Raw genomic sequence first — 23,791 nt, 5'->3', positions numbered from 1 at the left:
GCCCCCCCCCCCCCCCCCCCCAAGTGTTCACAAAATATATTCATTCGGGAAAACTGGAAAATTTATCTCACATGTTTGAAGAAGCGAAACGGAGAGCTGTGAATGGAGCCTTATACTAAGAAAAAATAGGCCATGGAAACTTCTCAGTTTTGCGTGTGGGGTCAGCCTTTCAGTAGTAACTTCCAGAACAGTGTCTCTGCAGCAGTCTTACTTTGAAAGCCTTCAAAATGTATTAAAAAAATCTTGATGTTTGTATCAACATCTTTTGATTTCTAAGTGTGCTTTTTAAAATATATACATATTGCAGTTTGGTTCTATTTGGCTTTCATTCTTACTAGTTTCACATTTTTCTGTTGTCACCTCTTTACCCCAAAGCCTATACTTGTGTTCTGTGATTTGGGGATAGGTAAAGGAGCGGCAGTTCAATATTCTGGCACCCACCTGACTGCTTATATGTTGATCAAATGACACAGATTCCAAAGAAGATCAGATTTTCAAGTCATAATGATTTATAAATATACTTCTCTTCAGTTACTGGAAATAAAATCTTTAGGAAGCTTGATTTGTACTTTGCTGTGTAAAAGCAATAATTTAATGTGGTTGTGTAACTTGTGATGCAGAGTTAGACGCAGAGTTGGACATTCTTGCATATAAATCATTATGAAAGCTGGGCTCAGGTTCAGTATCTTTTACTTTCTGCAAAGACCTGCTTACCTGGTGATGTTGTGCAGAAGCAAAGAAGAGCTCCTGTTAAAACAAAGTTGGAAAAATGCTGAACAGTGAGCATAAGCCATTTTTTGGTTAAAAGGAGCACCTCCAGTCTTAGATTCCTAACTTCGTCATTTCATAGCCCTGCTCTCCAGCTGCCTTCCTGCACAGCACGACTGTTGTCAGCATCTACCCTCTGATGTAGCATATCCTAGTGCCTGGCTGAAAATAACAACTCGTCTAACTCGGAGCACTCATTGAGTCTGAGCAGGAAATTAGCTGGCTGATGTTTTCTAAATTTAGAATGATTGTCACTTCAGTTTTCAAACAGAAATTCAGAAGCATTAAACATATAACTTGTTGCAATCATTGGACAAAACAGCCTGTTTAGTAAGTTTTATTAGAGTGTGTAATTCACAGTAAAACCTTTATTTGAAATATATAAACCTAAGTATTTTCTCGATCACACTTATTTTTAATTTCTAAATTGCTTTAAAGACTCACTGGAAACTTCTAAACACCTGTGTCATGATATTTTGTGCCAGGGGAGGTAATTAGTGCAGGGGGGTTATTAACTCCCATTGCTCCAAGAAATGCAGTTGCATCTTCATTCAAGTCACAAGAAAAAAGTGTCTTAATGGGTTCACTTTACTCTCCCTTTTCTAGGAGCACAAGTTAATTACAGAGTGTGGCAGTTTGTGGTTTCTTCTTGAGAGACAGATAGATACTTGATATTGTTTGGTGCTATATGTATACCATTACCCAGTATTGCTAGCACTTCCTAGAAGCATCAGAAATACTCAGAATTGCTTACAGGAATGAGTTTCGGTTTCTTCAAGTTTACGGGTAAATAGCTGGAGTTCTTCTGTAACACATTTTCAAAGGTATAAAGATTGTAGTTGGATGAATGGGGTTGTCTCCACATGTAGGAATATGTGGCTGCAGCGGTGACATTAAAAAGTTGATCTCCTTTGCCTGAATAAGTTATGTATTAGACTACAAGATGAGATCTACTTCCCCTGCACCCTTTTCTAGTAGCTAGTATTAACTGGCAAGTATTTTAGGCAGCATAAGTGAAATATTTCTGAGCACAGACATTCTCCTTGTGATGAATGTAGGCAATTTTCAGCAAAGATATTTAAATTTGGCTACTGACCTCAGAGACAAAACAACTAGAATGCATTAGGAGAAGGAAGAAGTGGTATGAAGCAGATGGGTCTGTTTCTTGGAGCAGCTTTCTTTACTGTTACAGAGCTGAGATGACCAGCCATGCTGGTAAATATTAATGGAAATGGGTCGCATGCGTGTTCTAATTTCAGTATTTTCTGACTGTCCAGGTAAGAGTGCCATTCTGAAGAGGAAGTAATTTCCCTCTGAGTGCTAAGCAGCAGGTGATGAAGTTAAAAGTCCTGGATATGAAGAGGATCCTGACCACTGTCTTGGGGATTAAAAGTTTTGAGAGACTAGTGCTTTTTGTGTCATTGTTTCTACATCATTGTAGAAATGTAATATATTTTTTTAATTATTTTTTTGTTTTTGCAAGTGGGGTGTCTTCCATTTCTGTGTCTTCCTGTTTGGTTTATGTTCATCCTTTAGCTCTAAATTTCTGTAGCTACAGATTTGGAAATTTTCTGGCTAGTATTCACTATGCCATGGAGATTCTGATTTTGAAACTTGTTGAATGAAGGCTGGTAGAGGGCATGGAAGATTGAGCTTTGATTTTTACTGTCAACCACTTGTAGTAACACTCCTGACATCTGATCATACTCTCCATCCTCTAGTCCAGATGGACCTGCTTTGTCTTTGCTATATGCTGGTTCCTCGGCGTTTTCCTTATTCTATACAGCAATTTAAAACTGGCCAGGAACCATTCTCTGACTTTGAGCCAAAGCAGCGTATCCCAGCTCATGTCTGCTCAGCTAAGCTCCTTCTTGCAGGGCTACTGGATTTTCAGCCTCATTTATTACTATAAACGTAGCTGTTGGCTGTATGGTGATTGATGGGCATCTCTGAATATACCTGTAATTGGGTGAAGCAGTGTTTCCTAATCTGATGACAGCCAAATCCAAATCCTTCTGTGTTGTTTCTTCTGGATTAGACAGGAGTACTGGCCAGAGTGAAGACTCTCACCTGTAGATCCAGTTTATTTCTCACCTGTTAGGCTCTTGAGAAATTGGAACAGAGGGAAGGGAGCAGGACTGGGAGTGAACTCTTTGTATAAGGTTGAAGAAGCAGACCACTGTTAAACTCATACAGCCCTGACTCATCCCCGGAGCTCATCCCGTGTTGTACACTGAATTTTGTACACAGCAGAGATCCTGTGGAAAAGATGACATACGTGTCATTGTGTGCGTGCTGGCTGAATGAAGTTCTATTTTCTAATTCGGTTTAGTGCCTCACAATACGATTCCTTCCATTAATTTCTTTCATCAATGATAAATTCCTCTCCCTTCCTTGCCCTCCTCCAAATGCCAGATCTGGCTGTAATGGTTAGTCTGACACCAGAACACTTTTTTCTTGACCTGATACAGTTAAGTGGGGAAAAAAAAAAAAAAAACAGTACTGGAGATTTCCCATTCAGCGTTTTGCCCAGCATCTCACTGAGAGGCAATGCTTGGGTTGATCGGAATACCAAATATGCAGTTAGGATTTGTAGACTGGTTTGTTTGAGTGTATTAAGTATTTCTTGTTTACGGAAGTAAAATTTCAAAAACGAATCAGTGTGCCTTGTTGGGTGCTTGAATGGAAATGGTGGAGTTTTCAGGAGTGCTTGTTACTGACCTGGAACTATTCCTGTTGGAGCTGGGCGCTGCAGGCGGAGTTAGGTGCTGAATACTTCTAGGAGTCCTGCCAACTCAGCAATAGCAAGCCATTTCCCTTCTAGCATGCGTTAAAACCTCAGTACACGTGTTTAAGTGACCTCATATTTAAATGTTAAAGTGAAACTGTTCTAAAATTTGCCTGTGGTAGAATTGAGATAATGCTAGGCATGATAAGAGTATTAGTTTTCATCTAATATGCAGAATAGAGTCTAGTCTTAACCTGCTTCTCTTTCTGCTTACACTAATAGATTACGACTCTGTGAACGTTGAGGATGATGTTGAAGCAGTAATTATTGACAATTCTGAAACAGAAGATGGAGAAAATGGGCTGTCCACACAAAGCTGCGTGTCAATGGAACAAAGCTCTGAAGTAAACAGTAACGTTCACCATGTGGCTCAACTCGCGTATGGTAATTGCACTTCATTTTCTTTTGTGATCTCATAGTTAATGGCTAATTTTAATGCTGTATGTTCAGTGCTTCTGTCTTTAATGCTTTCTGTGTTACCCATCCTTAAAGCAGATTTTATTCAAAAGCTATAGGATTGTTTGTACAGGTTGTCTGCGTAGCATCAGGGAGGCTGAGGAGTTAGACAGCTGGATCCGGGCACAGTCTGGAGGGGATGCACAGCCCAAAACTCCCTCACAGCCCCTCACAGATAGGAAGGGGACCAATAAAACCAGGCAGTGGAAGCTACCAATGACAAGGGCCAGCAGGAAGAAGAGGCTTCCCCCAAAGACTGAGGTGCCCTTACAGAACCACTTCACCCCTCCACAGACAAGAAGCGTGGCCAGCAGTTCAAGGGAGGTGATTCTCCCCCTCTACTCTGCTCTCGTGAGACCCTGCCTGGAGCACTGCATCCAGCTCTGGGGCCCCCAGCACAAGAAGGACATGGATGTATTAGAATGAGTCCAGAGGAGGCCACAAGGATGACCAGAGGGCTGGAGCACCTCTCCTGTGGGAACAGGCTGAGGGAGTCGGGGTTGTTCAGCCTGGGGAAGAGAAGGCTTTGGGGAGGCCTTACAGCAGCCTTCCAGTGCCTAAAGGGGCTACAGGAAAGGTGACTTGGTCAGGGAGGGGAGTGATAGGACAGGGGGAATGGCTTTAAATTAAAGAGAGTAGGTTTAGATTAGGTATTAGGAAGAAGCTCTTTACTCAGAGGGTGGTGAGGCCCTGGCACAGGCTGCCCAGAGAAGCTGTGGATGCCCCATCCCTGGAGGTGTTCAAGGCCAGGCTGGATGGGGCTTTGGGCATCCTGGTGTGGTGGGAGGTGTCCCTGCCCATGGCAGGGGGTTGGAATTAGATGATCCTTAGGCTCCCTTCCAACCCAACCCGTTCTGTGATTTAAAAAATGATGCCTTCTTAGTTATTGCTTTAGAGGTCTTTACTATTAGTGAACCCACTGAAATAGTACTATGTTTAAAATAGAGGCTTCTTGTGTACACCTAGAAGTGAATTAAATAATGATTAGCAAGCAAGTTGGAAAGCAAATGTTATGGAAAAAAACTAATCCAAAAGATGAAGCTTCCAGATCAACTGTCAAGTGGAACACTGCTGATACTAATGTGTAATGATGAATGGTACTAAGATGGTTGTTTAGGGTGGTAAACTATTAGCTCTAAGTAGCCTTCAAGGATTCTTGAATTCATTGTCTTTATTTTAGCATCTAAGATCAGAGGCTTTCAGAAATCTTATTCAATTTTCCATTGGCCCATGCAAAACTCAATCATAGCTGTTAATAGCATTTTGTAAGTCCAGTAGCACTGTTGCTAAGTTAGCAAAGGAAATGTCTGTAGTTAGTGAAGGTATTTATTACCCTTTTTTTCAGCTAGTTGGCTTAATAGAGGTTTTTAGCAGTATTTCTCTTCACCAAAGTCCCGCACATCTTAGTTTCCCATTGTTGGTAGGTGCTACTGAAAAGCTATAATTTCCTTGGTCTTCTACTTGACAGCAGAATGTGCTGTAAATTTCTGTACATTTTATACTTAAGAACACATCTGGGGGGAGAAGGAAGGTGATTTACTCTGTTTTTGTTTGTTTGTTTGTTTTCTCTGTTTTGAAAATAAAAAGTCCTGCCCAGGAAACTATCACAGACAGTTGCTGACCTTGTTTCAGGAAATGAATAACTATTTCATTATCAGCAAAGGAATCATGATGAGTGGGGATGATTATTTTTAAAGGGTAAAACGCATTTTTGTAATCTTCAGGATTAGAGCTTCTGTTGTAGATTGCTAGTGTTAAGTATTATCTAGTTAAAATAGGGTATAGTGGCATGTATGGCCACAACACGACCTAAGTTTATCTAATTGTTAAATTTAACTCTTTGAACTAAAATTTTCTCAGTTCTTACTCAACCACCATCTTAGGTTGGTATCTTTGGCAGTGCCTTTTCACTAGATCTGGTTCTGTCCGTCCAAAACTTTTCTCTTATTTTTTGTCTCCTATTTTCTCACCTACAGATACTTAGCTGGCAAAGCAAGCTCAACATCACTGAGATACAAATCTCGGTCTTTATTCCTCCCTGCTTGCTGCCACAGCACCACTATTATGCTTTTTACTTATCCACTTATGTCCACAAATTTGGTATCACTTTTTGTTTTTTTTTAAGGTTATCATATTCTTAAATTTATATTTGGGAAGTTAACTGGGAGTCTGGTTAGTTTTACATAAGTGTAATGAGTTTTGAATGTTATTAAACCAGTCACCTAATGTTTCTCCAGGTGAAGTGGCATTCTCCTTTGGCAGCAGAAAGTATCTGGAGTTTGAGGGAGTACATTGTGCTGGAGCATTTATCCTGCTGCTCTGCACCCCTGCTGCCAACACATTGTCTAGCCTGTGCTGGTGTTTGTCCCACAGAGTGCTGCCACATCCCAGGCTCTCAGCTCTGGAGGTGCTTAGTTCTAGGAGATGGGTGCTAGCTTGGCCTGCATGACAGGGGCAGAGAGGTGAGGTGATTTGGGCAAGGAAGCATACTTTGGAGCTGAGTGGGAGAGTAGGTAGGTCTTAATCTTCACTTGAGAGAATAAATAATAAGCAATTATATATTTATATTTTTATTCAGTTACTGTCTGTGATTACAAAATGATGCTAACTTCCGTAGTTGAGCTACCATATCTGTGCAGTGTATGCCAGCTTTGTTACATTTGTCTGGGCCCTTCATGCAAAGATTTTTGTTAAGTTTATGATACTGAACATATTACCACTTTTTCTACCCTGGCCCTTCCACCTCTAGTCCATAAAACCCAAGCAGTTGCCTTTGCTTTTTGGTATTTCTGTTACCTTGACCCTGTCCCATTTGGATTGTTTTTCTCCCCCTTCACCTCTGAGATGTTAGTTCTTCCTTCCAGTCAGGCTGTGAAATTAGTTCTGTTTCGCAGAAGTAGTGAGAAGTAGCCTGGGAACTTTTCTCATGCAGCACCTTATACCTGGGAGGAACTTACTGTAAGTATCCACAGAACAAACACCCTACCATGCTTTTTTGGTTTGCCCTGAGCTCCAAAACACTACTTCACAGAAGACAGAAAGGCAGGGGCTTCTTAGGCCAGCTGAGGTTTTCCCTCTTTATTTCTTCAAAACCTACTAAGGTCTTGAATAGCTTCTCCAGCTTTTCTCAGCTTTCAATATCCTCTTTTCTACAAGTGCTCTCTGTATAGTGCTTGGTTCTGCCTTTATCTAAAATGTACAGAAATCAAGGGGAAATCGTTTCCTCTTAAGAGTGTTGCCATAGCTCTTTCCTGAAAGTTTGAAGTAGAAACCTGCAAACGGTGGACGGGGGGATTTTTGCAATACGAAATGTGAAAATAATTTAATATCCTTCCAAGTTAATCCAAGTTAATCCTAGCTAAAAGAACATTCCTTTCAATGGAAAGCTAGCTGGCTGCAGTTGGTTCCCACCCCCCCTTCTGTGCAAAGTCCTGCCACTAGGCAGGCTCCACCAAGAGCCACCTCTCCCTGGTGACAATTGCTAGCCATTGATAACGTGGTTATCAGGCTGCTGAAGGAGTCCGTCCCTCCCAGGCGTGGGTGCTGGGCGTGCTAGCATATAAGTGATTGTCTGGAGTCCTCCTCTTAGGCAAGGCATGGCCATCCTCCCACGGATGGGCAGCTGGCTTCCTTCACACTGCGTTGACTCTTTTCCTCACCTCTTTTGGTGGGTCTTTGCAATTTCTTGGTAGAGAACAGGGCAGCAGAAGAGAGGGGAATACTGTCCAAACGTCCGCTAATGGTGAGCATCCTTAGAGCTTGCTTCTCTCTGACCTGGCTTAACTTGTACTTCAACATGCTTGGAGCGTCGGTATTCTCTGACCGTAAACTGTGTTTTAGGCTGTGCTAAACTGCCAGGGTTATTGGTGCCTTTAGAGAGTGAAAATGGTCTATTCTCCAGCTCCACCAATGAATTGGGAAGAAAATATTGAATTTATCAATTTTAGATCTAAATGAACTGGAATAATTAGCATTTAATAACATGCTAGTAAACAAGTCTCAAGTAACCAAGCAGTTTGAAAGTGGTGGTTGTTCTGTATTTTTCTAAAAAGTGGCTGTACATGTTTTTATAGTCAAATATTTAAATCAGTGGGAGAAACCCACTGATGTGCTTTGCTTTCTCTTCACTTTTCAGGAAGCGAAGGCTTATCAGTCCTGACTGAACGAGTGCCGTCACAAATGAGCCATTCTGCCAGCATGCAGAGAGGAAACGGTCACGTGCCTGAAATTGTGTTTTTGCATAATAAAAGAAAACGGCTTGCCCCTACTCTAGTGGGACAGAATGTGGTATGTGCAGCCAAACAGTAACCCCGTGTTTTGAGGACTTATTCAATGTGATTGGAAACGCCATTTTTCCTTCACTTTTCTATGCTCATCTGATGACATTTTGATGATGTGTGGGTAGGATATATCCACAGTGTGTCTGGAAGCTTCTAGCAAGGGTAAAACCTTATGCTGGGTATTGTGCTTATGTATAGTAACAAGTAGTTTACGCAAGGGAGCAACTTACTGTCCATGTACATGCTCTTATTTTGCAGTAAAATATTTGTGCGGTTTAGGATTAAGTAGAGTTGGAACTTAATGTTGAATAAGGGTTTGCACTCATGACCTGATGACAGGTTCTGATCAAAGGCAGATTACATATATTTTTATCTTGAGGCAGGTCTGAAATTTTATTCATGTTACCATACAGAGGATAACTCCTTAAATTTTAGGAGTTGGGTTGTCTAATGATTAACGGTGCACCTTCTCTTACAATTCTACCTCTTGTAAAGAATTTAATTTCCTCTTTCACAGAAAGCCCCAGTCAAATATGTCTTAAAGTTTTTTTTGTTTTTGTTTTTTTTGTTTTTCTTCATTACTTTTTGGTGGCTTTTTTGTTGTTTGTTTGTTTTCATGTTTTGTTTCTGTTTTGTAAAAACAAAGACTCAAAATCTATCCTGTATGATGGGCAGGAAATCCTATCCACTAAAGTAAAAACCTCAACGTTGTCCAGCTGGTGGCACTGTTGATTCCCATCTAAAAGGACATTTCATGCAACTCCTTTCAAGCAAGAATATTACTTTTATTAGCTGGTGAATAGACATTTTTACAGCATTTTTGTGCACAGTTGTAACCATTGAAATAAATCAATCAGAGGAAAAAAAAAAAGATTTATTTAAATTAGTGTAAAAATGTGTCTGGAGTCTCATAATTACATAGGCCTGGTTATACAGGGTATGACTGTATTTATATATTAGTAAAGTTATAATAGTAGTTATTACCTATGAAAAAGTTCTGGCCTTAGTATAACCAAATAACAGTACATATCTTTAATAGAAATTTGGAAGAGGTTTATTTTAAACACTAATACAATACTCTAAAACCAAAGCTGAGGTGAGTATTCATATGACCTAGCTGCAAGCACATAAATGAGATTCCTTTGTTAAAATTCACTTCCTTGGGCCCTTTCATAGCCAGGGAGGGAATATAGCAACAGCTGAAAGTGTCTAAGTAAGATTCCTAACTGGTTCTCTCTGTTGTTTATATGCAGAATTCTTTAATTTTTCAGGACGTTACAAGTTCTTTATCTTATTTCCCAGATGAGAACCAGGGAAGGAGAGTATGAAGACAGTGACAGTGTCATTTATGAGTATGAACCAGATTACGAATGTGTAAGTTCACTTTCTCTTGTTAATGACTTGTAAGTACTGCTTTGGGGTTATGTATTTTGGCATAGACTAAAATGATGTTTGAAGTCGGGATTTGTTTCATTAACATTTTATCATAAGACTGTGTGTGTATTGCTAGCTTACACTTTTTTTTTTAATATTATTTTAATGAAAAAGGGGAGTATTGTATCCGAAGCTTCCTACATTGGAGATCAGCAGAAAACTCTTATGGAGGTCCTCAGTTATTGCCAGGTATTTTTTTTCTCCTTCCCTCCCATGGCATTGAAACAATTTTACTTAAACTTGAGGAAGATTTGAAATCTACATTTGATAAGCTAGGACTTCAGCCTTTCCAGTTGTTCACTGGCTGGCTTTCACTTAACTGCTGTATTTTAAATGAAAAAATAATCTTTGTACTCTGAACTTGTCACACCATAGCTGGCAGGAATACTTTTCAAATCTAAAGCTTTAATACAATACTGATTTATTGTGAGGGGCTTTACAATAAGGGGAAAAATCTGTCTGTCATACATACCCAGCCTTTGAAAGTACCTGAGGCTTGTCAAAAATGTGCTAGTGTTGTTTTGATGACTTCTTTCCTTTTGATTTCTGAAGTCTGGCCTCCAGTTAGGCTTTGTGACACTGTTCACCACCCTCTGGTCCTGGCTGTTCAGCCAGTCCCAATCCACCTTGCTGCTCACCCAGCCCATACATCAACAGCTTGTCTATGAGACTCTTCTGGGTGACAGTGTCAAAGGCCTTGCTGAAGACCAAGTAGACAATATCTGCTGCTCTCCCCTCATCCATCAGGCTGCTCATTTCATCACAGAAGCTTATCAGGTTGGTCAAGCTTGACTTCCCCATGGTGAAACGATGATGATTGCTTTTAATTATTTTCTTGTCCTTTGTGTGCCTGGAAATGGTTTCCAGCCTTCGCTGCTCCATCACCTTCCCAGGGACTGAGGTGTGGCTGAGTAGCCTGTAGTTACTGGGGTCCTTTTTCTTACCCTTCTTGAAGACAGGAGTGACATTTACTTTCATCCAGTCATTTGGCACTTCTCCAAATTGTCACAATTGATTTAAAATGATCAAGAGTGGTCTTGCAGTGGCATCTGCCTCAGCACGGATACATTCCATCAGGGCCTATGGAGTTAGGAATGTCCAATTTGCTTAAGTGCTCCCTGACCTGATCGTCTTCTACCAAGGACACATCTTCCTTGCTCCAGTCTTTACCTCCAGTCTCTGGGATTCCTGTAGGCCTGTCTTGCTAGTAAAGACTGAGGCAAGGAAGGCATTCAGAGCCTCAGTCTTTTCCCTGTCCCATTTAACCAGGTCCACTATCTCATTCAGCAATGGACCCACATTTTCCTTAGACTTCCCTTTGTTATCCATCCGCTTCTAGAAGCCCTTCTTGTTGTCTTTGATGACATCCTTGGCTGGATTGAATTCTGCTTGGGAATTTGACTTTACAGACAGTATTGTTCTAAATATATTTCCATTAGTGATATAGAGATCAATATTTCAGTGACTGCCTATGAGCCTTTCACCTCTGTACTTGGGAGCTTATTGTGACTGAAAATAGTATATACCTAGCTTCCTTTGCTGGTTGTCAGTAGCCTTTCAATGTAAAATGAAATGTACCAAATGGTAGATAAAATTAAAACATTACACAAGCAGGAAGAGCAACATGTAAATGCCAGGCATGTTAAAATATCAGGGGTGGGCTTCTCTGAGAATTCTTTTTACTATGATATTTGCTATTGTTATTTGCACTCATGTTTAATGTGCTTAAAGCAGGTATTTATTATTTAGGAATTTTGCCTTTAGTGGAATTTATTTGATTTCTTCAGGTTTGAATTGCGTTGTTCTCGTGAAACAATGCTATACATTTTAACCTGTACATGTGTTACCAGGCCATGTATGATGCCATTCAGAAACTGGATAAAAAGCTTGACCTTCTACATCGAAAGGTTTCAGAAATGCAGCATACTCGTGTGAGGCCACTGTTGCTCAAACCTGTGAGTATTAAAGAGCGTGAGGATTTTTTTTCTTTTAATTCTCTCATTTCTTCTGATGCTTATTTAAAATGAAAAACCTCTCCTTTCACTAAGACTAAAAATAGTAGGAAACTAGTAGATTCCATTTCAGTTAAATTGTTCTAGGTTTCTTATTATATGCCAGCTTCAGTCTCCTGTGTTGTTATTGACTAGTGGTCACAGAATTGCCCATGGCTCTCATAAAATTCAGGATCCCATAACAGATGCTGTAAAAAGTCCGTTCTTACTGGAAGGAATGGGAAGGAATTGTGTAGGTTACATGTTATATTTGGTTATATTGGTGTTACTGCTTTACCAGGTATGGTGTACTGTCTCATTGGTTTCAAGAGTCAGAAGAGAACTTATGCATCACAGAACCAACGCATGCTGATTCTATTAGCAAGTTGATTTTTAGATCTTAGCAGTGTGTTTTCTTCTCCATTATTGCAGTACAGAACTGTATTTTTCTAATAAAATGCCTTTCTTCAAAAATTTTAAGAAGACACAATGCTGAGTACATTCATTATCTGTTTTGTTTTTACATGGTTAATCTGCTCTTGACTAAAGAGACAGAATATTTATACTTTAAGTGCAAATGCTCTTCAAAGGAAAAACATTACAGGTGATTTCTGAAGAAGGTCGTGGAATCTGTAATGACCTTTCTTTGTCAACGACACTACAAAGCTTTTAATGTGGCAGAAGTGATCATTCTGGTGTCAAGATGTCAAGACATCAGTAAAGCCATTTGCATTGAGTAAAATGTATGCGAGTAAACATGATGACACTTCCGTGCATGTCAGTTATGAACTGGATGTTATATTTTAGATGGCAGGGCTTTTTTGTTGTCCTGACAAGTCTAAGCTTCTACTGTCCAATTAAGCAAAAATACAAGATTTGGGGAACAAATTGGTGTCATTAGCAGTACTTGGACCACATGACCTCTGCTTTCTTAGCCGCCCCTTTGATTGGGTGGGAAGGCAGCTGCTTTAATGTTCAAATTAAAAATAACCTGCACAGCTTTTTTGAAAGAAAACTTTTATCATTATATGGTTAAGGCAGAAGCCAGCAAACACAAGCTGCCAACTGTTTTCTCAGGTTCTGCTTGCATTTTCTCTTTAAAACCACCAGAAATGCTGTGGGTTTTTAAAGCTGTACCATTGTTATATCTGTAATGGGCTAAGGATATAAATAAGGAGAGGTTTCTGCTGAAGGTACTTTTTTTTAAATTAAATCAACTCACATACTCAGAGAAATGGACAAACTTTTAGGTAAGCCTTTCTTCAGGTTATAGATTTTTAAAGGTTGCGAGGGTGGAATATAATCAGACCTCTGTTTTTAAACAACAAAACGAAAACATAACAGCTACATTGGGTAACTCCTGATCAGTGAATTTCAAACTAGAATTTATGTTTTAAGGTGCATATGTTCCTTAATTAAAGGACTCCAAATGATGGAAAGCATAGCCAATCTCTCAGTTTGTCCTTTTTAGTCACTTTGGAGTCTGTCATTGTGGGCAAGATCTGGATGTAGTGCTTTCAGCCAGCAAATAAATAATGAAGAGGGAGCCAGGAGAGAAGGTGAATTGCTTTTGTTTTTCTTTTACTAAAATGAAACTAATATAGCAGTGGACAGTCCTTGAAAATTCAGTAGTCTGGGTCAGTGGGTCAAAAACTCTTAATTTTATTTTGCCCCTTAATTTTTTTCCAGTAAAAATGAGCTTTCACAGAGGTGCCTTACTCATTATATTCATTATTATCTGGCTTTTTAGAAAGTAAAAAAAAAAGAAAAGCCAGCACCCCAGGTGGAGAAAACTTGAGAAGCACTCAGGCTGACCAGATAAACTCTTAGTGTCTGAACTACAAGTGAGAATAAAAGAAAGGAGAAGAATAGCACTTGCCTCATGACAGTGAGGTGTGAAGTGTACTGGATACTGGAGTACTGTCTCCAGTGTGAGCCCCCCAGTACCACAGGGATGTGGATGTATTAGGAGTCCAACACAGGGCCATGAAAGTGGTTAAGGGACTGGAGCATCTCTCCAGTGAGGAGATGCTGAGAGAGCTGAGACTCTTCAGCCTGGAAAAGAGCAGGCTCAGGGAGGATCTTATATCTTATTCAGGTATATAAGTACCCGAAGGGACACATGCAAAAAGATAGAGCCAGGCTCTCTTCACTGGTGCCCAGTGCCAGGGCAAGGGGCACTGGACACAAACTGGCCCGCAGGAGGCTCCCTCTGAGCACCAGGCAGCACCTCTCTGCTGTGTGGGTGATGAAGCGCTGGCACAGGCTGCCTAGAGAGCTGTGGGGTCTCCTCCTTGGAGGTCTTCAAAAGCTGCCTGGAGATGGACCTGGGCAGCCTGCTCTGGGTGTCCCTACTTGGGCAGGGCTTGGAACAACTGACCTCCAGAGCTCCGGGCCAGCCTCAGCCTTGTCCTGATTCTGTGAAGTCTATTGTCAATAGTATAAATACTAAAACATAGTCTTCCTGGTTTTCGAAAGATCAGCTATATCTAATTTAACCGTTTAATTGTTTTCTGAATCACATTTGCAGAAACCAGTTGGATTTACATACAGAAGTTCCAGTCATTTGCCCCAAGGAAGAATAAGAGTACAAAAATCCATGGAAAGGGAATCAAGTCTTCAGTTCTCTTCACCAGGCCAGGGAATGCATAACCCAGTCATAAGGGTCGCTTTACAAAATGGCCATGTTCAGGTCAATTCCACAATAAAAAGTGTTCAACAGAGTGTTCAGATTGAACCACAGCAGCCTGTTCTTAGGCAGAGCCCTCCACTTCCCACCATAGTTTCTACACATTCATTGCAATCACCATTCACAGCAGCTAACAGCATCCCTGACCTTCCTCCGCAATCAAATCTTTCAGCCAGTGTTGTGGAAAGTACTGTCAACAGTGCACCTTCCTCAGTGGCATCCTCAGTGATGCCAGCACCATCTGAGACCAGCCTGGGGAATAAAGCTGTGGTGGTGAACTACAGAAATGCATCCGGGAGTGTGAACATTAGCAAGGAACTGCCATCTTCTTCGGTCTCCATCCATCCAAGCTTTGGTGAGTTCTTCTGTAATAAACACACAGACACATAGGCTAAAAAATTGCGCGTAGTGTAAAAAATTATGCCTAAAGAAATCTCTTTATTGTCATTTAACAAAAGTAAAGGAACAGAACTATCTGCCTTTACAAACATGCTTCTTATAGAATAGCATTTAAATCCCTTGAAATGAAGGTTGTAGGAGTGTTTAATATACTGGGGATCAGTTAAAAACCTCTCTGCAGTGTATATACAGTTGTACAGACTAAGAAAAGCCTTTGATTTACAGTACATGCTTTGGGTTGTTTTAAGACTAAGACCTTTTATTCTCTCTTAGGACTTTTGATGTAAACTATATTTGACCTGTGTGTTATAAGTAATACATTCATACTGTGCATATTTTTTAAAATACAAGAAATTGCACGTAAAGTTGAAGCATATGCCTGCACAGATGTTGGGTATTTAAGAAACAACTTACCTGATTTGTGTGAAGAAAATACCTGTTTTCTTCTCGTGGAAAGTTCTGTGAAAAACCATTCCTGACCTCAAATGCTCCAGTGTTTGGTTTCTTTCGAAATACTGTATTCCACAGAAAATGAAGAATTCTGTACGTCGTTGTGATATAAAAAGCAAGCAAATATAAAACAGCACCATTTTTTAAAAAAATAATGCATTTCTTTGTAAATGCTCTGAGTAACGTGGAAATCTGGGCTATGAGGTTTTGGTTGCTTTTGGTGTAAAATACAAGTTCATACAGCTGAAGAGCGACGTGAATAGTAGGTGAAATACCCAGATACCTGTCTGCGAATTTGTAAGCAATGTATGGTTTAGCAGTAGTGTGTATGCTTGTGCCATTATTCGTGGGTTGTCTTGAAAACATGTAGTATCTGTACCTGTGCAAAAATAGACTTGTACAAACATTTTAACCTCTTATGTGTTTAATATGTTTTCTTGGGTGTTACTATCTCAGTTAGTTGTGTTAACGTGAAATTAAAAGACAGTTCTGTTAACAACTGAAAGCTGCAGCTTTATTTCTGTAAGAGTGAAGATAAGTAATATATAGGAGAATTAGTTTTCGTGGAGAGCATATACAGAGGCTGGCTTAGAGGTTAAGAAACAGTTTGAAAAAGTATTTCTTTTTAATGACTCTCTTGATTTTTATTTTTTATAATTTATTATCTTTTTATTTTCTCTTTGAATGTTTTTGTTTTACGAAAGAGTATGTTGGTGACCCGGTGAGAAATGTGAAAGTTCTTGGAAACTATTTGATGAAAGCTCGGCAAAAGACTAAACCAAAGTACGCAGCTCGCTACTTAGTTCGTGTCTTGTTCCCCAAGGAGACCTTACTGTGTAGCATTATGGGAGTGAGTGCACGGGGGCGCAGAACATTGGATCCTAACAAAATTGCTGCAATTAGAGGTAAACAACTTCTGAAAATGCACAGGTTTACTTTCTTCTTCAGTACTTACAAAGATTTGATCATATAGGTGTCCTTTTCTCTATGGTAATGATCATCATTGTCCAGCAACTGCTAAACGCAGTCGTGGATGTGCTTTGCTCTGCTGTGTCTTTTGGTTTTTGAAGTTCCTGCTTTGTGATTCTCAATGTTTAGTTTAGTAATTTTAGTTCAATATGGATAAAAAAGCTTGGCTTTCTCTTGGTTCCATTTGGTTCTTGTTCATCAGTTGTGCTAAGTGCTTCTAAATTTTTCATTACTACATACTTTGTGTGTATATTATGGGTTTTGTGGTTGTTTTTTTGTTCGTTGTTTTATTTCATTTATTTACTCATTTTTATGGCATCATATTATACTATACTACACATATCATATAGGACAAATGTTACACGATGATTCTTATTCTTCAACACTCATCTTTCTCTTAATTTCACTTTTCTTGCTTGTTTGAGAAATGGTGAAGATGAGGAGAGTTTTATTTTTATTTTTTTCATGTTGTCAAGTTTTTTACCCCAAATTCTGTGGCACATATGTATGAACCTATGCATCTCCTCCTTCCTTTTTAAAGGTTGGGAGATTGCATGAACTGTACGAAGTTTTTGCAGCATCAGAATTACTCAGTCTTTTTTTTTTTTTTTTAAGTTGGTACCTAAAGTTACATCTTTCCCTTCATTCTGCCAGGAATTACTTAATAAAAGCATTACTCTCAACACATTAAAAAGATATCCCTGTATATCTTAATTTCATAGTGCTGCTTAGCTTCAAAACATGAGTTTACCATCTTTTTTATGAAAGCTAGAAATACAAAACTCCTACAAAAAAAAAAAACAACCAGCAAAAAACATGCATTTCTTAGCCTTCCCTCCTTTCTGAATTAGAATACTTTTAAATACCGCTTTCTTGTCATGACGCTTAATTTTTTTTCTACATTTTATATGCAGAGTTTCTTGCAACTAACTTCCCAAACTATGACTTGAGTGAATATGGAAAAGACTGGAAAACCTGTATTACAAATGTCAATGCTATGATCCGCTGTTTACGCTCTGAAACAAAAATAAACCCAGTAAGTTGTCTCAAAGTGGTAATTTATTAAGTACTAAGTCTGTGCTTCCTTGTCAAATTAATTATTTGAACTCTTAGGGTACTAAAGGGAAGGTTCTGTAAGTCATAGAATCACAGAATGGTTTGGGCTGGAAGGGACCTTAAGGATCATCTAATTCCAATCCCCCTGCCCTGGGCAGGGACACCTCCCACCAGACCAGGTTGCCCAAAGCCCCATCCAGCCTGGCCTTGAGCACCTCCAGGGAGGGGGCATCCACAGCCTCTCTGGGCAACCTCTGCCGGTGCCTCATCACCCTCTGAAGAATTTCTTCCTTATATCCAATCTAAACCTACCCTCTTTCAGTTTAAGGCCATTCCCCCTTGTCCTATCTGGGGACATATCAGGACCCTCCCTGACCAGGAGTCCACCTTTCCTGTAGCCCCCTTTAGGTACTGGAAGGCCGCTGCAAGGTCTCCTTGGAGCCTTCTCTTCTCCAGGCTGAACAAGCCCAACTCCCTCAGCCCAGGAGCAGCATCAGATCTGATTGAGAGCTTAGACATGTAGCTGCTAGCACTGTTTTCACAGCCTTTCCATCAGATATATCCAGTTATGTATTATGACTTGATATTTACTGAAGCATCACTCCTAAAACACCCGTAACTCCATTCACCTCTGCTTTTAAAAACCTTTGTGCCAAGCCATGAATATGTAGTGTCTGTTTCACCTGTAGCTGAATGATGGAGGTTCAGGACTAACTGTATTGTAAATACATGGAATATAATTCATACTAAATGGAAAATGAACTGGAACACTAATTAGAAAACAGGTAGGCTTTTCCTGGTGCACATGTTAACCTCATTTATCTGTTTCAGGAGATAGCTGATGGGAAAGAAAAATTAGCCGACACTCCAGATACATCTCTTTGTGTAGATTTAAATTGTAGTGAAGATAGTGGAGGGAGTTCTCAAAACCCTCAGAAAATGACCATTTCCACAACTGACAGTCTGCAGAACTCAGGATGGGAAAAGTTTCCAGAACCTTTTCACACACCTTCAGTCAAGAAACTGCAGTCTTTGGAACCCATGGGTAAACTGAGAAATTGCCGTCCTCTGGATTTATGCATGTTACATTTTAAATGGTCAATGAAAAGCAGAAGATGCTTCTATAGGTGAAATTGTGAAGTAAAGGGATTTATTTACTGAACTATGTGACTCTTCTCTTAGCCTCTTGGTGTGTAAGTCTTCTTGGGAGCAAACAGGAATATGATCTGGCTAACAGAATGTTTGCATCTACCAATTCCCCATAATACACATCCACTTTAAGACTAGAAAGTTCAGTTGTAAGATCATTGCTCAGTCTTTCACTTTTTCAGGAATTGTTTCACACTTGTCCCTTTTTTGCTATTTTTTTAATAGATATTCTACTCTAATGGAGTGAGCTCATTCAGAATATCTATGAAATGATATTGTAATTTCAGAAGGAAAACATCCTTCTGTAAAACTATTTAAGAAAATAAAAATCTTAGGGTAGCCTTTATGCTAAAAAAATAAATATATACAAATGCATCAGATGGAAAAAAGTCCACATACAGCATATAACGCCTTTAGAGAGCTTCAAGGAAAATGAACTGTTAGTTGCCTTTGTATTGTTTGATTAGAATCACTTTGGGGCTCTAGCAGATCCGCTCCTGCACCCAAGATTTGTTATTACTATTCTGACCCCCAAAGAACCTGCTGGTTTGCAGTGGAGTCATACTGAAGTAGTTGTAAAAAAGATTTACTGTTTTCAGCTTCCACTTAATGGACCTCAGCACCATTGTAATAGTGGAACTTTTCTTTATTTATGTAATTGGAATAACACCTTCTTTACACATGAGAGGAAAACCATTTAGAAAGCGATCATTAATGGCTACATTAAAGGCTACAGTGCTAGCATTGCTGAAAGTGTATCAGAAGTGCTATTACACTGTTGTAAAGCAGGCAGGTTTCTTGGCTACTTGAACATCTGTCTACAATCTGTTACACTTTAGAATTAGCTGTAGCGTTACAGTTTTGCTCCAGTCTCTCCAACCAAGTACAGTAGTATCCGGAGAATATTTTGCGTTGTAGTTTCAGTGTAACACAGCCACTTTCCAGGACAGTCAGTATTGAATAAGTAAAATACTTCTCTCCGTGACTTTCTTTCCAGAACTACTTGGAAGTCCATGGCGCAACGTCCAGCTGCCTTTCTCAGTCATTTACGTGGCTAAGGGGAAGTCTCGGCCGGAGTTGTCAGCTCGCTACCTAATCCGTCATCTGTTCACTGAAGACGTGCTGGTGAAGAGCAACGTATACGGTAACCTTGAACGTGGCATGAGTCCACTGGACTGCAACAGGATTAATGCTCTCAGAGGTAAGAAAGAAAACCTTTGTTCAGATGATAATGGGGGAAATTAAAAAGACTGATTAACTCTTGTGTCTAAAGAACAAACCGTGCAGCTTCAGGAGTTGTTCTGTGAAACTGTTTTGACAAATACTAGTACAAGTAGTGGAAAAAGTTGAGAGGAAGTAGTTAAAGTCATACTCAAACACGCTAAGGAAGTCTACAGATCACAAACCTTGTTCTTAGGGGGAACTCAGTCTCCTTGATACCTGCTTGAAAGGGTGGCACAGTGGGAGATGCAGGCAGTCCCCAAGGATTCCAAAGGGTGTCAGAGGTAATTTCTTCATACAGGTGCTGGATAGGCTAAGCAGAAGTAATGCACAGCAGGTTCTGGTGCTCTTCACGAACAAGGTTGGGGTGTGATAATCAGTGGCAGTATTGCCTGAGGAAACTGTGAAATAATGGACCTCAGGATCCTGATGAGAGTTGGAAAGCTTTGAGAGCAGACCCTGTAGCTTAGGAGAGCAGGCTTTGGCTTATTTGGGAAACCCATAGCTGAGAGCTTGTGGGCCACCAAAAGGGACAGTGGACTAGAACTCTTGTCCAGGGAGGAAACTGGGCTTATTTGGTCTGGAAAGGAGAAGGCTCCAAGGGATAGCAGTCTGCCAGAAAGAGTTTACTGAGAAGAGAGAGCCAAGGTGTTTGCAGCATTTAATGTGGGACGATGAGAGACCACAGGCATAAATGGAAACGAGAGGTTCAGACTGGATATGAGCAGAAGCATTTTGCCCATGAGGACAGCCAAACATTGGAGCAGGTTACTCTGTGAGGTTGTTATATCTCTGTCCTTTCTCTATGCTTCAATGGACAACCCCCTGAACAACCCTGTCTGACCTCAGAGCTGGCCCTGCTTTGGGCAGGAGGTTGGAGTAGAAGCCTCCCTAGAAGGTCCCTCACAGCCTGAGTGATCAGAAAGGAACAGATTCGAGAACCTCGCCCTTCTAAGGGCCCAGAGGTCAGCTGTCCCTGCTCACTTAACAGGCTACATTGAGGGAAAAGGTCTCGGCAAATTACTGAGTGGTTTAGAAATTAGAGGTAGGATAGGGACTGCTGCCAAGTGAACAGGCAGCATTTTGAACTTGACCAGTTTGTGCTAGTTGGATAACGGTTCTTTGTTGAAGTGTGTCTTTTCAAATAATGTAGAACAACCTACTCCTCTGTATGAATTTGAACAGTTTTGCCATCTCTTCAGCTTATATGAATCCAGGATGTCTTCAGGAGGTTAGTATTATTTATTCTATTCACAAATCCTATCCCAGAAGCAAAGAGAGGTTATGTTATGGTTAGAACAGTAGCAGGTGTTTTGCCTTCTGCATTGTTCTCGCTTCAGCTTTAAGAGTTCTGGAACAGAACCACAGCATGGCTGAGGCTGGTAGGAGCCTCCCCTGCCCAAGCAGGGACACCCAGAGCAGGCTGCCCAGGAAGCTTCTGGAGACCTCCAAAGTGGGAAACTCCACAGCCTCTCTGGGCAGCAATGATCCATGCTCCTTCCCAAGAAGGGAGCCTTCTGTTTGCTTCACTTGGTCCCTCCTGCAAGGCTGGGTAAAGCAAGCAGAACTGTGTCAGTGGCAGTGGAGTTAGAATAACAATTAAACAGCAAGTGAGGAGCAGTGTGGAGCAGGTTGTAGCTGGAAAGGGTGCTCATGGTTTATTACACAGAAGAAAATTTGGCATTATCTGGTAAGAATTCAGCATGGCCAGCATAAACAGCAGCATTGGGTGGAAGATCATCAGATTTTTGTTTGCTATTTGCTCTGTGGCTGTTAGTAGGCATGTAGTGAGTTCACCTCTGAGACTACAGCAATATTGCTAAATAAAATGGTACGGGGACTTGCACACTCTGGGATGACGTTTGGGCATGGCTTGAGGGACAGGGCATACCAGAAACCATTCCCAGTATGGCAAGGCTATGCATCAAAGTAATTTTTCCCAGACTGTTTTTTCTTCCACCAGTAGCCTGAGAAAGCTTGCCACTTTAAGCATCTCCACATACGTCCCTAGTACACGCATTTTGTTTCATGTCATTTTGATTTCAAGCATTCAGAAGACATATTAAGGGTGTCTCAAGGCTGCAGGTACACCAGGTGTGCTCCACAGCAGATGCAAGGCAAAGTTCTCTGTGCTGTGCTTGCAGCCAGGCCACGTCACTTGGCTTTCGGGCCAGAGGGCAGTCCATGGCCCAGTTTTCTTTAACATTATATCATAGCCTGATGGGATGGTCACATCAGCTCCCCGAATGCAACCCTGCAGAACAGGAAGGGGACCCACTTAGCTTTGCTGTATTCTCAACCATTAGTCCTTCTCTGTGAAAGAAAAGGCTTTTAAAGAGCTGATTTGTGGGGCATGTACAAAGGCGTGGTGGTAGGAATTTTTCTTCTGTGCTGTAGCTCTGAGGCCAGACACGCTGTCAGGGATGGAGGTGAAGGGACCCTGGCTGTTACACCAGCTGTTGGCTGAGGCGTCCTTTGTCAGTATACCTCGGCAGCATTCTATTTTTTTTCCCATTTATTTATTTTTTTTTGTTTATTTTCCCAAGCCACTCAGAGTAGAGTAAACTGCTAGAGTGCAGGTTTCTCTCTCGGCTCTTGTCTTTCTTCTGACCCATGCTCTCATGGCAAATCAGGTCCCCAGATGGGGAACTACAGGCTAAGCAAAGCATCGACTGCAAACTGTATTAGGCTTTTACTTGGTAGGATAAGGATACGTGAGAGCGACAGAACGAAACTGAAATAGAATCAGCTAGCTGTACCTTTCATTCTACTAAGGTAAATCTAAATGCTAATCAGAAAATTAGACAAAGTACTGCTTTTGATTTGAAATTAGAGTGGAGAATTCCTTTTTGGTACCTGTTTAAAGATCTTAGGGGCTTGCTGAGAGAAAACTTAATTCAGCTAATCTCAGAAGAATATTCATCAATAATAAAAACAAAACCAATCTGTTCTTAAAACCACTCATTTTACATGTTGGAAAGGGGAGAAAGGTGCAGCAGCTTATTTATTCCCTTCCTATTTAAATCAAGTATTCGTTTACTGTACTGCAAGATCAGTAAGGAACAAACTCTTGCTATTTTTCTGTCACCATTGTTTCTCTACAGCTGTGTTGTGTTAAACTGCTGTGTTTCAGTTTAGTGAATTTAGGTTGGAAAAGACCTTCAAGATCATGAAGTTTGATCAGATCTACCCTTCAACTCCCATGTTTCAAAGAGACGGAGCTAAAACAGCTCTGATCCTATCCACCAGAAACAGGAAGATGCTTATAGTTCTTGTATGTAGTTGTCAAAGATCCTCTGGAGGAGGGCTTAGTCTTGTCAAACGCTGGACATTCTGAAATGGAGGCTGAGACTTAATTGCTTCAGCAGCAGAAGCTGAAGTTATTCAGCACTTCAAGGGATCAAGCTCACATAAATGGTTACTCGCTTTCTTTGCATATTTTGTTTTAATGCTTAGGCCTTTTGTCATTCTTACGTATCTCAAATAGAAAAAGGGGAAAAAAAACTGCCTTCTAATTTTGCTCTGCAAGCCTCATGCCTATGGTGTCTTGTTTTGGTAGCATGCGCTTGTTTTGACTGAACTACATCCGAAAATAAAATTGCATAAGTAATCGATAATTCACTCGTGTTTATTTTTAGATTTTCTTCAAGAGAACTACCCATCCTTTGATCTAAAGGAAACTGGATATGATTGGAAGGCATGCGTGGCTGCCATAAACAGCACAATCCGCAGTCTCAGACACGACCATAAAAAGGCTATAGCTGGAATCAACAGGAGAATCTTGGCAAGGCCACCATTAAGTGACAAGAGTCCCCCACAGAGTCCAACTTCCGTAAAGCCATGTGGAAGTGACACTATCAATCTTGCAGACTGAAGATCTCTTAACAGCAGACCCAAATCTTCATTTAGCAGGTTTTGATAAATCCCACGTAGGCAGCAGCACTAAATATCATATTTCATGAGACCAAAGTTGGCAGTAGACTTAGGAACCCCAAGTCTTTGTAGAAGTAGCATTTGTGCTTCTCAGAGATGAATTCCATCGTTTCCTGTAGCGGTTGTAATGTGCTGTCCCCTGAAAGCACTTTCTTTTCATGATTAAATGACAATGAAAGATTAATTTGATTACAGAAGATGGATTGCA

General features: G+C 40.5%; 1 protein-coding gene across 4 annotated transcripts in view; it reads left to right on the top strand.

Moving 5' to 3' along the window:
- BEND2 (BEN domain containing 2) overlaps positions 1–23,791 on the top strand; it is a 26,755-nt gene extending 2,964 nt beyond the window's left edge. For 2 of the 4 annotated variants that reach the window (XM_035324875.1, XM_035324788.1), the window contains 11 exons: positions 3,779–3,940; positions 8,148–8,299; positions 9,595–9,666; positions 9,841–9,915; positions 11,577–11,681; positions 14,248–14,761; positions 15,960–16,160; positions 17,139–17,260; positions 18,112–18,325; positions 19,427–19,630; positions 23,289–23,791. In XM_035324875.1, the coding sequence (XP_035180766.1) occupies positions 3,883–3,940; positions 8,148–8,299; positions 9,595–9,666; positions 9,841–9,915; positions 11,577–11,681; positions 14,248–14,761; positions 15,960–16,160; positions 17,139–17,260; positions 18,112–18,325; positions 19,427–19,630; positions 23,289–23,524 (1,953 nt within the window). In that variant the 5' untranslated portion in view covers positions 3,779–3,882 and the 3' untranslated portion in view covers positions 23,525–23,791. Of the gene's footprint in view, positions 1–1,374; positions 1,555–3,778; positions 3,941–8,147; positions 8,300–9,594; positions 9,667–9,840; positions 9,916–11,576; positions 11,682–14,247; positions 14,762–15,959; positions 16,161–17,138; positions 17,261–18,111; positions 18,326–19,426; positions 19,631–23,288 lie in introns of those variants that run through there. The other 2 variants (XM_035324714.1, XM_035324630.1) reach the window with 2 other exon arrangements.

This window comes from Oxyura jamaicensis, chromosome 1, assembly GCF_011077185.1.
Source record: "Oxyura jamaicensis isolate SHBP4307 breed ruddy duck chromosome 1, BPBGC_Ojam_1.0, whole genome shotgun sequence".
Taxonomy (NCBI): domain Eukaryota; kingdom Metazoa; phylum Chordata; class Aves; order Anseriformes; family Anatidae; genus Oxyura; species Oxyura jamaicensis.
The sequence above is the reverse complement of the archived record's forward strand: the minus strand, read 5'-3'. Positions and strand labels throughout refer to the sequence as shown.